General features: G+C 30.0%; 1 protein-coding gene across 15 annotated transcripts in view; it reads left to right on the forward strand.

Moving 5' to 3' along the window:
- The window catches only part of LOC129908709 (titin), a 167,738-nt gene that overhangs the window by 30,062 nt on the left and 122,457 nt on the right, over positions 1 to 15,219 (forward strand). For 2 of the 15 annotated variants that reach the window (XM_055985422.1, XM_055985420.1), the window contains exons 1-2: positions 13,613 to 14,067; positions 14,406 to 14,951. In XM_055985422.1, the coding sequence (XP_055841397.1) occupies positions 14,756 to 14,951 (196 nt within the window). In that variant the 5' untranslated portion in view covers positions 13,613 to 14,067; positions 14,406 to 14,755. Of the gene's footprint in view, positions 1 to 13,510; positions 14,068 to 14,405; positions 14,952 to 15,219 lie in introns of those variants that run through there. The other 13 variants (XM_055985429.1, XM_055985424.1, XM_055985419.1 and 10 more) reach the window with 13 other exon arrangements.

The following is a 15,219-nucleotide window of genomic DNA, read 5'->3' on the forward strand; positions in this document are numbered from 1 at the left end:
CCAAATTATGAATGAAGCTTTTTAAATTGTGTCTTTACTTTAAATTCATAGATATCATGACAGAATACCACAATCTTTTTAAATTAAATGAGCCTTTAACGTTTAAAATGTATGTAAACTAAAAATTATGTTAGTTTAGATAATACCTACTCTTTTTTTCGGGCTGACCGACACGGCATAAGTCAATGCTTTAAACTTTGTGAAAATTGTAAAACAAAGATAGATTAATATTGGTAAATAATAAAATCACATTTTTACTACTACTACAAAAAATACGCAGCATCGACATATAAAAAAGGTAGTTTTTTTTTCTCAAAAGCGGCTCTAACGGTTTTATTTATAAAAATTCATTTGCCGATGCTGGTAAACAAGGTCGTACTTTTGAGATAAGAAAAATATTTTTTGGATCGTTTTTAAGGGAACAGTCATAGAACCATTTTCTTCATGTTGGATTTTCTTTTAAACAACAAACTGATTTCAACAAAAAAAAATTTAGAAACCTTATAATTTAAAAATTTAGAAAAATAAAAAAAAATAAGTTTGGATTACAAAAGTTTGGATTACAAAAGTTTAGTTTTTGAAAAATCAATTTTTGGATAACATACATTTTTTTGAAATTTTGTGCCTACCCGTCGATTATTATTTCGTTTTTTGAAAAATTTGATTTATAACAAAATATTTTCTTAACGATTTTCAAAACAAAAAAATTATGAAAGTTCTTCGTTTTACAAGAAATTTTATGACATAATGTACTTCATCTGATGGCCAAAACTACTTAAAAAGAAGTTTTTTTTTAAATACAAAATTTTATATATTATATTTAATTGAATTTATTACAATATAAGTTAAAAATACTTTTTTATGAATGTTTAAAAATGTTTGCATTTGGGATTTGGGGCAAGTTTTAACATAATAGCAAGTATCTACTTTTGACCTAGTCGTGTACATATTTTATTTTATTAAAAATGGAGGCTTCAAAAAATGCCAAAAAATTCTTCAATACATATTTTTACTTGCGATATAGGTACTATATATCAAGTTATGCATTCGTACAAAAAAAAAAAGTTGAGATAACATTTTTCCATGACATTACGATGGTAGACAATGCCAAAAAAGTGGGTCCCGGAAGTCCGTCTGTCTGTCTGTCTGTCAGTCTGTCTGTCTGTCTGTCTGTATAACGAGCTACAGCCTAAACGGATGGACCGATTAATGTCAAACTTGGTATGTAGCGTTATTTGGCGACTCTCCAGAGGGGTTTTTGGAATTAATTTTTTTGGACCAAAAATAACGGTACATGTCATATACCGATTTAAGTAAAATTGAAATATCTCAAAAACGGCTCCAACGATTTTGTTTAAAAAATTCAAATGTTAGTTTTAAGCTAAGGTTTATCTTCCAATGAAAAAATTTTTTTTTGAAAATCATTATTAACGGTACCTGCCATAGAACGGTTTTTTTCAAATCCGATTATCTCCGAAACTGATTATTCGATTTCAACGAAACTTTTTGTACAGAAGCATGTATATTATTTAAGTATAAACCAAAAATAAAATTTCCAAAAAAATAATTTTTGGATTTTAAAAAAAAATTTGAAAATTTTTTTTTGAAAAATCAAATTTTCGAAAACGGGACATTGAATTTTTTTGAAATTTTGTTTTTAGATGTTGATTAGTGATTTCTACAAAATGGCATACCAATTTTATTTTAAAACTTTTTTTCCAAAAAATTATTTATAAAAAATTATTTTTTTTAAAAACGGCTCTAACGATTTTGAAAATTTTTTTCTAAAAATGCATGTTAATATATCAATCAAAACTGCATACTTGTTTTGGAGGGCAATTCAATTTTAGATTTTATTTTATTTTTTTTAAAAAACGAATTTTATTTTTTTTTTTCCAAATTTCTATATAAAGTCTTAAAAATTTAAGCAACTTTAACTCTAAGAGCAAGTTCGTGCGACCCAGTCGTGCATTTTATTTTATCTAAATTTTGAGAACTTTATCATCAATTTTTATAAAAAAAAAAAGACTTTTTTGTCTTTATATTGCTGCCAACTACGTATTAAATAAAATTAAAATAATAAATATAATGCACAACTGAGTTACACGTATTTCTTTAATGGAAACCACAGCTTGAATGATAAAACTTTATATTAAAAAATTAAGGATTAAATAACTAAATTATAATTTGATTCTTAAGGAAGTAATTTACAAAAATATGTAAAATTGGTTTTTATAACTACTTTAGCACCGTTTTAAATGATTTTGTCAAAAAAAATGAAGTATTTCTTGTATAAAAATGAATTTTTTGAAATAACACATTGAAAATTGTCAAAGCTATTCTTTAATATATATATTTTCTTATAAGGTAAATACAACAAAATTGTTCAAACATTCTTTAGAAATAAATCTTATGCTATTTTTAAGAAAATATTGAACAACTTTTCAAAAGAAAACTTCGAAAAAATTTTTTTAACATTGTTTAGTTAGACATGAAAAAGATAACATAAAAAAAAATAATGATGGCATCGATGAAAGGTCTTCTTTCTGTAAAATTTTGTCATTAAATTTGTTTTAATGATATAAATTAAAATTGAATTTAATTTAAGTGAAAATAAGGCGTATACAATACTAGGTTTCGGTACTAACTTTTATCAAAGATAATAGAATAATTATATTAATAAAATAAATAAAATAAAAGTTCGACCATCTTGATTCTCTTCAATAAGCCAGTTTACTGCACTAAAAACACGATTAACATTTCAAAACATCTACCACCTTGATTCAAGACATAATTAGAAAGATAAAATAAAAATTATAATTTGTGTAATTCGGATGATTTTGTTGCACATTAAGTGTCAGAACATCAATCAATTCTCAGTAAAACCACAACATATGCACGCGGTTCATGATTTATTTTTTTATTTTCTCAAACACGACCTATCTGTCAATCATTAATATCTAGATTAGTTCTTAATTCTTGATGAAGTGACGAACCGCTAACAACCATAAATTAAGTAATTTAAGTAATCTGAAACATTGTTAACAGTGCGTGAAAACGAGAAGCTCACTTTGTGAAAATGCCGCCAGTGATGTTTTTTTAACATACGAAATCAATACTATTAAACTCTGGCTTAGTTTTTTTATTTGAATTTTTAGTTGACAATTTAGCTTTATAAAAAATCAAAAAAGTGCATTTTTTTAAAATGCACTTGAAACAATAAAAGTTGAACAACGATAATCTTATTCAAATATTTGGTTTTATTAAATAAAAAACATGACAAAAGTTTTATCTCAAAACAATCACTTGATTCAAAAGAATGGAATTTATTTGCAATAAAATAAAATGCACTACTGGAGTCGCACGTACTTGCTCTTTTGCTTTAAGTTAATGTTAAAGCTTTTTATTCAAGAAAATTAAGAAAATTTTAAATGTGTTTTTATAAATAAATTAAACACCGTTTTAAATGATCTTATACAAAAACCAAGTATGATATTTTATTTCTTGTATAAAAATGTATTTTTAGAAAAAAAATTTCAAAAATCGTTGTAGCCGTTTTTCAAAAAAAAAAATTTTATAAATAAAAATTTTCTAACATTTTTCAAAAAAAAAGTTGGTATGCAATTTTGAAGAAATAATTAATTTACACCTAAAAATAAAATTTAAAGATATTTCGTCAAACCGTTTTCAAAAAATTGATTTTTCGAAAAAAAAATTTGAAATATTTTTTTTTTAAATCCAAAAGTGTGTTTTTTGAAAATTTTCTTAAATTTTAATATTAAGGGGCACGGTAGTGCCCAGCCAAGTTCTCTAGCAACTTTGGCACTACACCCTTATTTACAGGAAACAACTCAGGCCATTTTCGACCCCCCTCTAACTTCCACACCAAAGATGCTAGAAATTTCAAACTCACTACATTTGTTGAGCTCGTAAAAACCAAACTCCTCACAAAATTTCAGCCTCCTACGATGAGTAGTTTCTGAGATATAGGGCTTCAAAAATCGCAAAAACCGTAAGTGACTCACTGACTCACTGACAGATCATCAAAACTATGGAGAACTTCCCGATATCGTAGAAACTTGAAATTTTACACGGTGATAGGACTTGTGGTGTATACAAAGGAAAAAATCGAAAATTTGAGATTTTCAATTCAGGGGGCGTGGCATCCTCCCATTTCCGCTGAATTTTCATCATATATTATAGAGCACTTCTGATTATCGTAGAATCTTGAAATTTGGTAGAATAGTAGAGCTGGTAGTTTATACAAAGGAACAAATTTAAAACTTGAGAATTTCAGCCAGGGGGCGTGGTAACCGCCCATTTCCGCTGAATTTTCATAAATTATTATAGAGCACTTCTGACTGTCGTAGAATCTTGAAATTTGGTAGAATGGTGGAGCTGGTAGTTTACACAAAGGAAAAAATTTAAAGTTTGAGAATTTCAGGCAGGGGGCGTGGCAACCACCCATTTTCACTGAATTTTCATCAAATATAGAGATTTTATATTCTACAGCCATACCTTGCAAAAAGTAGTGAAATCACAACAAAAACATTACTGTTAAAAAAAGAGCCAAGTTCTCCTATGTTGAAATTATGCTGGCACAAAAAGTATTGAGATATAAAAGTGTACCAAGTTCTAAAGTTTGGGTTCAAATTCGTATCAATAAAATTTTGATTGTTTACTTGGCAAATTTTTTAAATAACTTTAAAAATCGATATTTAAAAGAAAAATTGTCAAGTAAACAATCAAAATTTTATTGATACGAATTTGAACCCAAACTTTAGAACTTGGTACACTTTTATATCTCAATACTTTTTGTGCCAGCATAATTTCAACATAGGAGAACTTGGCTCTTTTTTTAACAGTAATGTTTTTGTTGTGATTACATTTAATTAAACGCTCTTTTATAAAAATTTTCGTTGGATGCGGATTAGTCTTGTACGAGTTATTCATAAATCAAAAAAACCGTTCTATGACAGGTACCGTTAATAACGGTACAAAAAATATATTTTTTGTTTCAAAAGTTGGCTCTTGTGTGTAATACTTCACAAAAAAATTTTAATCAATATCGTTAGAGCCGTTTTTGAAAAACATTAACTTTTCTATTTCCGTTATATGGCAGGTACCGTTAGTTTTTGTCATAAAAATAAAATTCCAATTTCTCTTCTAGGGAATCACCAAAAACTGCTAAATATCAAGTTTGAAGAAAATCACTTCACTCGTTTAGGCTGCAGCTCCAGATAGAGACAGACAGACAGAATTGCCGGAACCACTTTTTTGGCATTCTCCATCATCGTAATGTCACGTAAAATTGTTATCTCGAGTTCGATTTTTTTTTACGAATCCTAAACTTGCCCTATAGTACCTATATCGCAAGTAAAAAGAATGGAATTTATTTGCAATTTAAAAAAAAAAATGGAATACCAGCTGAGAGTAAATAATTACGTTTAACTTGAACTATTTCATACTGAAATTGCTTGAGTAAGGCAGGGAAAAAACCGACTTCTAAACCTTTTTCAAATCAAACATCTAAGACATCTTAAAAAAAATAGATAAATTGACCGGCATTTCATGTCATAATATCAAGCCAAACATTTGTTTGTTTTGTGAGAACCTATCTTCTTATCTAGTTTCTAATCTAATTTTAGCAAATATTCAACTTGTCAGACAGTTTTTTTTTTTATTTCTTGCAAATAATTAAAAAAAATTAAATAATCAAGAACAAAAAAGTATTCCAGAAGCGAAAATACGCTAAACATCTGTGTAATCTGATACTGGCACCTATGTTCCCTCTATTATACAAACATTTAAAATGAAAAAAACAATGCAATTCAAAGGAAAATTACATTATACTTTAGCTTACAAATGCATCATAGTCGGTCTAGAGATATAAGTAAAGTATGGTAATTGTTTGGAACTTACAAACTATATAAAAGCAACTGAGAAAGCGTGCAATTTTATCTTAGCAGAACGCATTTGCGCAATTATTTACCTTTGATGGGTTTTGATATGGGAGATTCATTTGAAAAGAGATGTCTTATTTGTAATTACACTGAGAGAAAAAAAGTTTCTTATAATTGTTTTACATATTTTTACTTGCGATATAGGTACTATATATCAAGTTATGCATTCGTACAAAAAAAAAAGTTGAGATAGCATTTTTCCATGACATTACGATGGTAGAGAATGCCAAAAAAGTGGGTCCCGGAAGTCCGTCTGTCTGTCCGTCTGTCAGTCTGTCAGTCTGTCAGTCTGTCAGTCTGTCAGTCTGTCAGTCTGTCAGTCTGTCAGTCTGTCAGTCTGTCAGTCTGTCAGTCTGTCAGTCTGTCAGTCTGTCAGTCTGTCAGTCTGTCAGTCTGTCAGTCTGTCAGTCTGTCAGTCTGTCAGTCTGTCAGTCTGTCAGTCTGTCAGTCTGTCAGTCTGTCAGTCTGTCAGTCTGTCAGTCTGTCAGTCTGTCAGTCTGTCAGTCTGTCAGTCTGTCAGTCTGTCAGTCTGTCAGTCTGTCAGTCTGTCAGTCTGTCAGTCTGTCAGTCTGTCAGTCTGTCAGTCTGTCAGTCTGTCAGTCTGTCAGTCTGTCAGTCTGTCAGTCTGTCAGTCTGTCAGTCTGTCAGTCTGTCAGTCTGTCAGTCTGTCAGTCTGTCAGTCTGTCAGTCTGTCAGTCTGTCAGTCTGTCAGTCTGTCAGTCTGTCAGTCTGTCAGTCTGTCAGTCTGTCAGTCTGTCAGTCTGTCAGTCTGTCAGTCTGTCAGTCTGTCAGTCTGTCAGTCTGTCAGTCTGTCAGTCTGTCAGTCTGTCAGTCTGTCAGTCTGTCAGTCTGTCAGTCTGTCAGTCTGTCAGTCTGTCAGTCTGTCAGTCTGTCAGTCTGTCAGTCTGTCAGTCTGTCAGTCTGTCAGTCTGTCAGTCTGTCAGTCTGTCAGTCTGTCAGTCTGTCAGTCTGTCAGTCTGTCAGTCTGTCAGTCTGTCAGTCTGTCAGTCTGTCAGTCTGTCAGTCTGTCAGTCTGTCAGTCTGTCAGTCTGTCAGTCTGTCAGTCTGTCAGTCTGTCAGTCTGTCAGTCTGTCAGTCTGTCAGTCTGTCAGTCTGTCAGTCTGTCAGTCTGTCAGTCTGTCAGTCTGTCAGTCTGTCAGTCTGTCAGTCTGTCAGTCTGTCAGTCTGTCAGTCTGTCAGTCTGTCAGTCTGTCAGTCTGTCAGTCTGTCAGTCTGTCAGTCTGTCAGTCTGTCAGTCTATCAGTCTGTCAGTCTGTCAGTCTGTCAGTCTGTCTGTCTGTAAACGAAGGTACAGCCTAAACGGATGAACCGATTGATGTCAAACTTGGTATGTAGCATTATTTGGCGACTCTACAGAGGGGTTTTTGGAATTAATTTTTTTGGAATACCGAAATAACGGTACTTGTCATATACCGATTTTAGTAAAATTGAAATTGCTCAAAAACGGCTCCAACGATTTTGTTTAAAAAATTTAAATTCTAGTTTAAGGACAAGGTCTATCTTCTAATAAATTTTTTTTTTTTAAATCACTATTAACGGTACCTGCCATAGAACCGTTTTTTTTTTCTAATCCGATTATCTCCGAAAGTGCTTATTCGATTTCATCGAGACTTTTTGTAAAGAAGCATTTATATGATTTTAGTATAAGCCAAAAATAAAATTTTGAAAAAAAATAATTTTTGGATTTTTAAAAAAATTTTGAAAATTTTTGTTTGAAAAATCAAATTTTCGAAAACGGGACATTGAATTTTTTTGAAATTTTGTTTTTAGATGTTGATTAAAGATTTCTACAAAATGGTATACCAATTTGATTTAAAAACTTTTTTTCCAAAAAATTATTTATAAAAAATTAGTTTTTAAAAAAACGATTTTATTTAATTTTTTTAAAAAACGAATTTTATTTTATTTTTTTTTTTTTTGTACCCATATAGTAGGTACCTACATTTTCCAAATTTCTATATAAAAAGTCTTAAAAAATTAAGCAACTTGAACTCTAAGAGCAAGTTCGTACGACCCAGTCGTGCATTTTATTTTCTATGCGATAAGACATTCTTAAATGGAAAATACATACATAAAAATTCAGTAAGAATATTTAAAGATCATAAAACGAAATCGGGTTGAATACGTCTTGAATTCAAAATGGTGGATCAAAATCAATCAATGCCAAAATTAACATATTTGGATATATTTGGAAAAGCATTAGGTTCATAGATAATTTTTTAAGATCCAATACCTGAAAATTGTACTAATTTAAGGAGACAGACAAATTCTGAACATACCAATTTTTTTCTCAGTGTACCTAGTAAAAACAACAACTTCTTATAATTTTTTCATTTCATTTCTGCAATTTATCTATGAGAAGAGATCAAAACAAAAAATTATGATGAATCCTATCGTTAAAGAAATTCATCTTTTTAGTGACATTTTTATCTTCAACCGTGTTAGTCTGCGTCAGTTTTTGTTGAATTTTTAATTTTTCATAGAAGATACACAGTTGGTCGAAAAATTAAGTTAAATAAACTCACGGATGCATGTCAAAACATATCAAATAAAATTCTTGACATATAGATTGTGTAATAAGGAGTATACTACTCGTAATAAGTTAAAGTGATTTCCAAAATGGCGGTGATTTGTTAATAATGCCTTATGTTGTAACGTATTGACGTGTTTGAAACAATAATGCCAATGTGATTATTTTATTGATTTATTAAATGAAACTGGATCCTTATTAATTTTTTAATAAATTACTCAAAATGCAAAAGTTTTTTTGGAAAGGTAATTGAATTGAAAAACAAATTATCTATGTATATGTACGAGTATGTATAAAAAAAAATCTTTGTTATATGTGATAACGTCAAAATGAAACGATTTGTTAACAGAAACAAATATGTACCAATGTATTGTGTATTCCATATTTCAAATCTTTTGTTTTGGTCCTCGGGACAAAATTTGACAACGAACAATATTTGAACATCAACAGATTTATTTAATTTAAAAATTTAATTATATTGGCTAAATGCCATTGTTCCAGTAAATTTTTCTTTTGCTGCAGTGAAATTCTTCATTTTTTTTTTTAATAAAAATCACTAATTGGTGAAAAAGGTAGAGATGATTTTGTTTTCATGACAAGTAGGTACATACAGAAACCTTATTCATTAGAACGGGCGTCGAATTCGCTAGTTCTGATTTTGTCCGACGAAATCAGTTAATATCGTTTTTGGTACAAGTAGTCCGTTAAGATGCACCAAATTGTATTTCGTCGGTCCAAAGAGAAAATACACTAAGTATATTCGATTTCAAGAGTTTTTCCTTTGAACCAACGCACGACGCACGCGACGATTTCATCAAAATGACAACGTACCTTTGTTCATTTTACGAAAAACAACATTTGAGTAAAGATTTTAGAGCGGCCCGCGAGCTGTGAAAGAGTATAAAACAAAACTTTTAAGATCAAAATTATACTGCCAAGCAATACTACCTATAGTAGTGGTAGAATCATTACAAATTAAACGTATATGCCAAATTTTACCAGTTTACTATAATTGTTTTCAACATTTTTTTTATCTCAAAAAACGTTTTTCAAGCTTTAACTGCTTTTCCCGCTTTGTAGTACATAGATGATTTCAGACTCCAACTACTGTAAATTTTATGAGCTTTAATACTGTGACAGACCATTTTTCCAAAAATTAATAATGGTTTGGTAACTGAGATTTTTAAATATCATTTTGAAATCTGATAAACAAAAATTAAAAGAATGTGAATCTACTTTGCAAATTATGTCTCTTAGTACATACACTAAGCTCGAAAATTTTACAATGCACAATAGCAGTGGCGTAGCAAGGGGGGGCGGACCGCCCCGGTTGTCTCCCACTTGGAGGTAACACCCGAAAGGAGTAATAGGCCTTATCGATTGCAGAGTATTGACAAAAAGTAATATCTCAGTTGTAGATAGAGCATTACTATAGATTAATTTTTTTCTAAGAATATATCTACCTACCCAATAATCACCCCTTAAATTTAAAAAGTGGAAAAAAAGTCTTAACCCTTTCGAACCCAAGCTATGAAAATCAAAAAAAAATGTTTTTTCGGTATTATCGGGTCAAAAACATCACAACTAAGAAATATGAATAGCAAAAAGTTATTTTCCAAAATAATAAATAGCAAAACTAATGTGTTTTTCTCATGTTGCATGTAAGTAACCTGCACTGCCTATGAACACCAAAAAAAGTCGGAGAACTGAGAAAATAACTTTTTATGAAACTATAATGTATGCTAATTCTTCTAAGCAAAAAAACAAAACACTTTCTGCATTAACATTTTTTATATCTTTTTTTCAAAATTATGACCATATATAAAAAAAATTTTTTTTGCAAAAATAGATAAAAAAAAAATTAAAGGTATGATATTTGACTAACTTTTTGTAATAATCCGGTAACTAGGCATTATTATCTTTCAATTAAGCCATCGTTGCCTAAAAAATTGTTTAATTTAATATTTTTTACGAATTTTTAAAAAAATGTTACATGAGAGTTACATGACCTAAAAAGTGAAAAAGTGTGAAATTTACAAAAGTATAAATTTTTAATTCTTTCTAGCTCCATTTGTTTTTAGAAAAAAAAAACTACAAAAATTGTTTTTTTAAATCAAAAAATAAGCTTTTTGTATCATTATTTTTAATTTTGTGGTCGGAAAAACTGTCACAAAATGAGTTTTAAAATCTTCACTTGTTGACTTTTTGCAAAAAGTGGCCGTTGTATTAGTTATACTTAAAGAGAGATACAAAGTGTCAGCTAAAATTTAGCCCGATCTGCGTACTAGGCTTTATATTATATTTTTAATTACATTTATAAAAACGTAAAATTTTCTTAATAAAAGTACAAAAACAATTCTAAGAATGGTTTTAAAATCCAAATAAAGCATGCAATTTAGAAAAAAAAAATTCAAAATTATTGGTACGGTTTTTTAAAGGTTTTTATGTATACAAATTTTAAAAATAAAAAAAATTGGTATGCCATTTAAAAATAAATATTAATCGACACATATGTAAAAACAAAATTTCATTGGTTCTTTATCCTTTCATTTATTATTAATTTTTCAAAAAAAAATAATTCTAATTGTATGAAAATTTTTCTTAGCTATTTAAAAAAAATATATATAAAAATCGGTTGTATTCGATTTTTGCGATTAAAAAAATAGCTTAGGTTAAAGAGCAAGTAAAAAATCTTAATATTAAAGAAAAGTGGAATTTCATTTATCTTACTGATTTTCATCCTGGAAGTGACATCATAATTGACACCCCGGGTGCCACCCATGCACGCTACGCCACTGCACAATAGGTATGTTTTTCGGTTGGTGCTTATCTGGATAAATAAATCACAATAAAGAGCCAAGTTCTCCTGTGTTGAAATTATGCTGACACAAAAAGTATTGAGATGTAAAAGTGTACCAAGTTCTAAAGTTTGGGTTCGTTTGTTTTTGTTGTGATTTCACTACTTTTAGCAAGGTATGGCTGTAGAATTGAAAATCTCTATATTTGATGAAAATTGAGTGAAAATGGGCGGTTGCCACGCCCTTGGCTGAAATTCTCAAACTTTAAATTTTTTCCTTTGTATAAACTACCAGCTCTACCATTCTGACAAATTTCACGATTCTACGATAATCAGAAGTGCTCTATAATATTTGATGAAAATTCAGCAGAAATGGGCGTTTGCCACGGACCCTGAATTGAATTTTCCTTTGTATACACCACAAGTCCTATCACCGTGCAAAATTTCAAGTTTCTACGATATCGGGAAGTTCTCCATAATTTTGATGATCTGTCAGTGAGTCAGTGAATCAGTGAATCAGTGAGTCAGTGATTCAGTTACAGTTTTTGCGATTTTTAAAGCCCTATATCTCAGAAACTACTCATCGTAGGAGGCTGAAATTTTGTGAGGTGTTTGGTTTTGACCAGCTCAACAAATGTAGCGAGTTTGAAATTTCTAGCATCTTTGGTGAGGAAGTTAGAGGGGGGTCGAAAATGGCCTGAGTTGTTTCCTGTAAATAAGGGTGTAGTGCCAAAGTTGCTAGAGAACTTGGCTGATCACTACCGTGCCCCTTGATGAAATCTACGCTACCTTTTTGAAAATCATAATACAATACAATCATTTTTTCGGAGCTTCAGTAATTAAGTCTTTCAAGTAGCAGCACATTTTACTGGTGCTTTAGTGCACCAGAAACATTTGAAAAGAAAGAAGCAAGAGCTAGTGCCTACTTTTCCAGTATTTTGTTGTAAGAAGAAGTGATACTATTTCAAGTACCATAATCTGGGGCTACTTTGCTCCACTTTTCGGAATTCGGAGTTAATTTTTGAAAAACTCTTTAAATTTAAATAAATATTATTTTAAAAAAAAATCTTACTATTACTATTTATGGTACACTTTTCTTGAGATTAAAAGTGGAGCATAGTTGTCTAAGATATGGGATTACTTTTTACAACCCTAAAACTGCGCTGCTGATTTTGTATTAAACTAGTTCAGTAAAGAAACGTTTTAACAATATATTGGCGAAAGATTTGTTTTGATTTAAAGTGATCACCTGATCATCAAATAAAGAACAATCACTTTTTGTCTGTGGTGCAAATTTACCCCGGTATATAAGGTAATATCGTTAATTTGATGTATGTTACTCATACTCTTGTCTTCAAGAAAACGTTTTAGCATATCAAAATGGTAAACGCTTTTAAAAATGTGAAAAGAAGACTCAGTGGAAGATTATCAGTTGAATTCAAAGTTCAAATTACATAGGGCTGCATACTGCCTCAAATTTTGAAAGATTTTGTTCACAATAATGTAAGCTTTACTGAAAATTGGTTAGATCAATTTTTCTCCGATCTTAAAACCTTTAAAATGCACATAAATGATCACCGACAAATTTTATCTGACCAAAGTAATCTTTCTCAGAACCTGCAAGTTAATGTGTAGAAACAAAAGACCCAACCCTATTCAAAAACTACTTGCTTACACACATCTAATACTATTACCACTAAATCACTCCTCTGTAATCACACTCTTATTATTGTGACAAAAACTATTTAAATTCAATTTAATTAAATTCAACCGTCACGGTTTGTAGAACAATAACAATGTTCTACTAAATCTTTGAAGAAAACAATGAAAAAAAAAATAACCTGTTCGCATTTAGAAAAAATGTTCCCTTTATTTCTACAAACAAAATTCAATTTTCATTACCTACCCTAAAACCCGATTGAAAAAAAAATCTAGTACACCCAAAAAATACAAAGTGTCGTGTGCTTTAAAAAAAAAAAAAAAAAATTGGCACCAAACCTACAATTTCCTAATATTTATTGTTCTACTAAAACTTACAGAGGTTCGCAAATTTGCACCACAATAAACCACACGCATTTGATAAATTTTAAAACAAATCTAATTTTTTAAAAATGTTTTTCATTGCAAATGAAACACCGAGATAAAAATATTTTTTAATGAAAAACCATGAAGCATCAAGTTGAACAAAATTCATACAAAAAACATTCCTCATTCCTCATCATCATCATCGCGCAAGCAAGAAAGATCGAAAAATCAATCCCAAAAATAAATCCCTATAACTTATTTTTAGACCCTAAATGAGAGTCTAGTCTAACTCATCGAGAGAGTAAAATTCAAGAGCTGATCCTTGCAGTCTATCGAATCATCATCTTCGTCACAACCCCCCACTAATCATCTTGCCAACATCCGATCTACTGTGAGGCACAGAAATATTCATCGAATACACAAAATCCATTGAATTTTCCCTCATCTGTGAGATACATTTTCCCACAGAAACCAGCATCATCGTCATCATCATCGCAACCATCGCCAAGTGAGAGAAATCCAATTTTTGCGCTAGCTATAACGATCACCTCAGATCACTTTTATTTCATTCTTCGCTCGCACCTCAAAAACGATCGACGTCTTGGTTTCAGTCTCGGGGATTTTGACTTGAAACAAATTTTTTTTATTTTTAAACATATAAGTAAAATATACATAGAGTTAAAAAAAGATAGATTTTCTTAAAAAAAAATAGTTAAAATTATTAATTTTCGGTAAGATTTAACGGTTTCTACGATTTTAACGAAGATTTTAACGGGTTTTTCGTGATTTTTTCGTCAAAAATTCAGCTCTTTCGTAACGATTTTGTGAAAATTTTCTTCTTTACATATAGAATAAAAAATTTTTCATCATTTTCGTAACGACTTGGCGCTGAGCTAATTTTCTAAAAATAGCTTGAAAACCCCCTTGCGAATGGATAATCGCAGTTTTCAACTTATTTTTTTTAGAAAATTTAACGAATAATTTTTTTTTTTCAATCATCCTTAAGGATTATTTTAATTTTTTCTTCGATTTTTTTTTAAATTTTAATTTTTTTTATATATATTTTTAGTGATTGAATAATTCTTCAAAAATAGAAATAGAAGAAGAAGCAAAAAAAAAAAATTCACAGTGGTTTAAAAATAGCAGAGGAAAAAATTGTGTGAGAAAATTTCGATAATAGTGTGTTCTGAAATTGTGAAAGCTGAATTTATAAAAGATAAAGTGAGATAGCCTGCAGCAAAATTCTGTGTGTGTGAATAAAATTTCTATTTTTTGTATTTCGTGATATCGAATTTTAAGTGGAAATAAAAGAAAAAAAAATACAAGAAAAAAAAATAGAAAAGAAAAATTTAAATTGAATTTATATTTATTGTAAAAGTGAAGAATACGCCCTCTTTTGATGGTGTATAGTGTTACATAATGCAACGACAAAATTCAAATCCGTACCAACAGGGTGCGTTGCAGCAACAGCAGCAGCAGCAATCTCAACAATTCATCAGTCAAGAACAACAACAACAATATTCTCAACAAGTATCATCATCAACTCAGCAGCAGCAAAGTTTTAGCCGCACCGAACATCATGTTCAAAGGAGTCAAGTTACAACTCAGCAGAGAGGTCAGTTTTGTTTGTTAAAATTATCGCTAGAGGGAGTTTTTTTAGTCCAGAATAGTTGAAATATCTCTGTTTTTCAATTGCATACCTAAAAACTTGGAAAAAACGATATTTTATTGATGTTTTTGAGGTTAGAAATGATAGTTTTTGACATATGGGCAAACTTGAAAAGTGCTTTAAAACGTCAGTTTGAGGAGTTTTTTCTCAAATTTAATACAAAATAAATAAGGAAACCTTTAACTGATAAATCTTTGTGTATGAAACACGGATT

The sequence above is a fragment of the Episyrphus balteatus genome, chromosome 2, assembly GCF_945859705.1.
Source record: "Episyrphus balteatus chromosome 2, idEpiBalt1.1, whole genome shotgun sequence".
NCBI lineage: Eukaryota > Metazoa > Arthropoda > Insecta > Diptera > Syrphidae > Episyrphus > Episyrphus balteatus.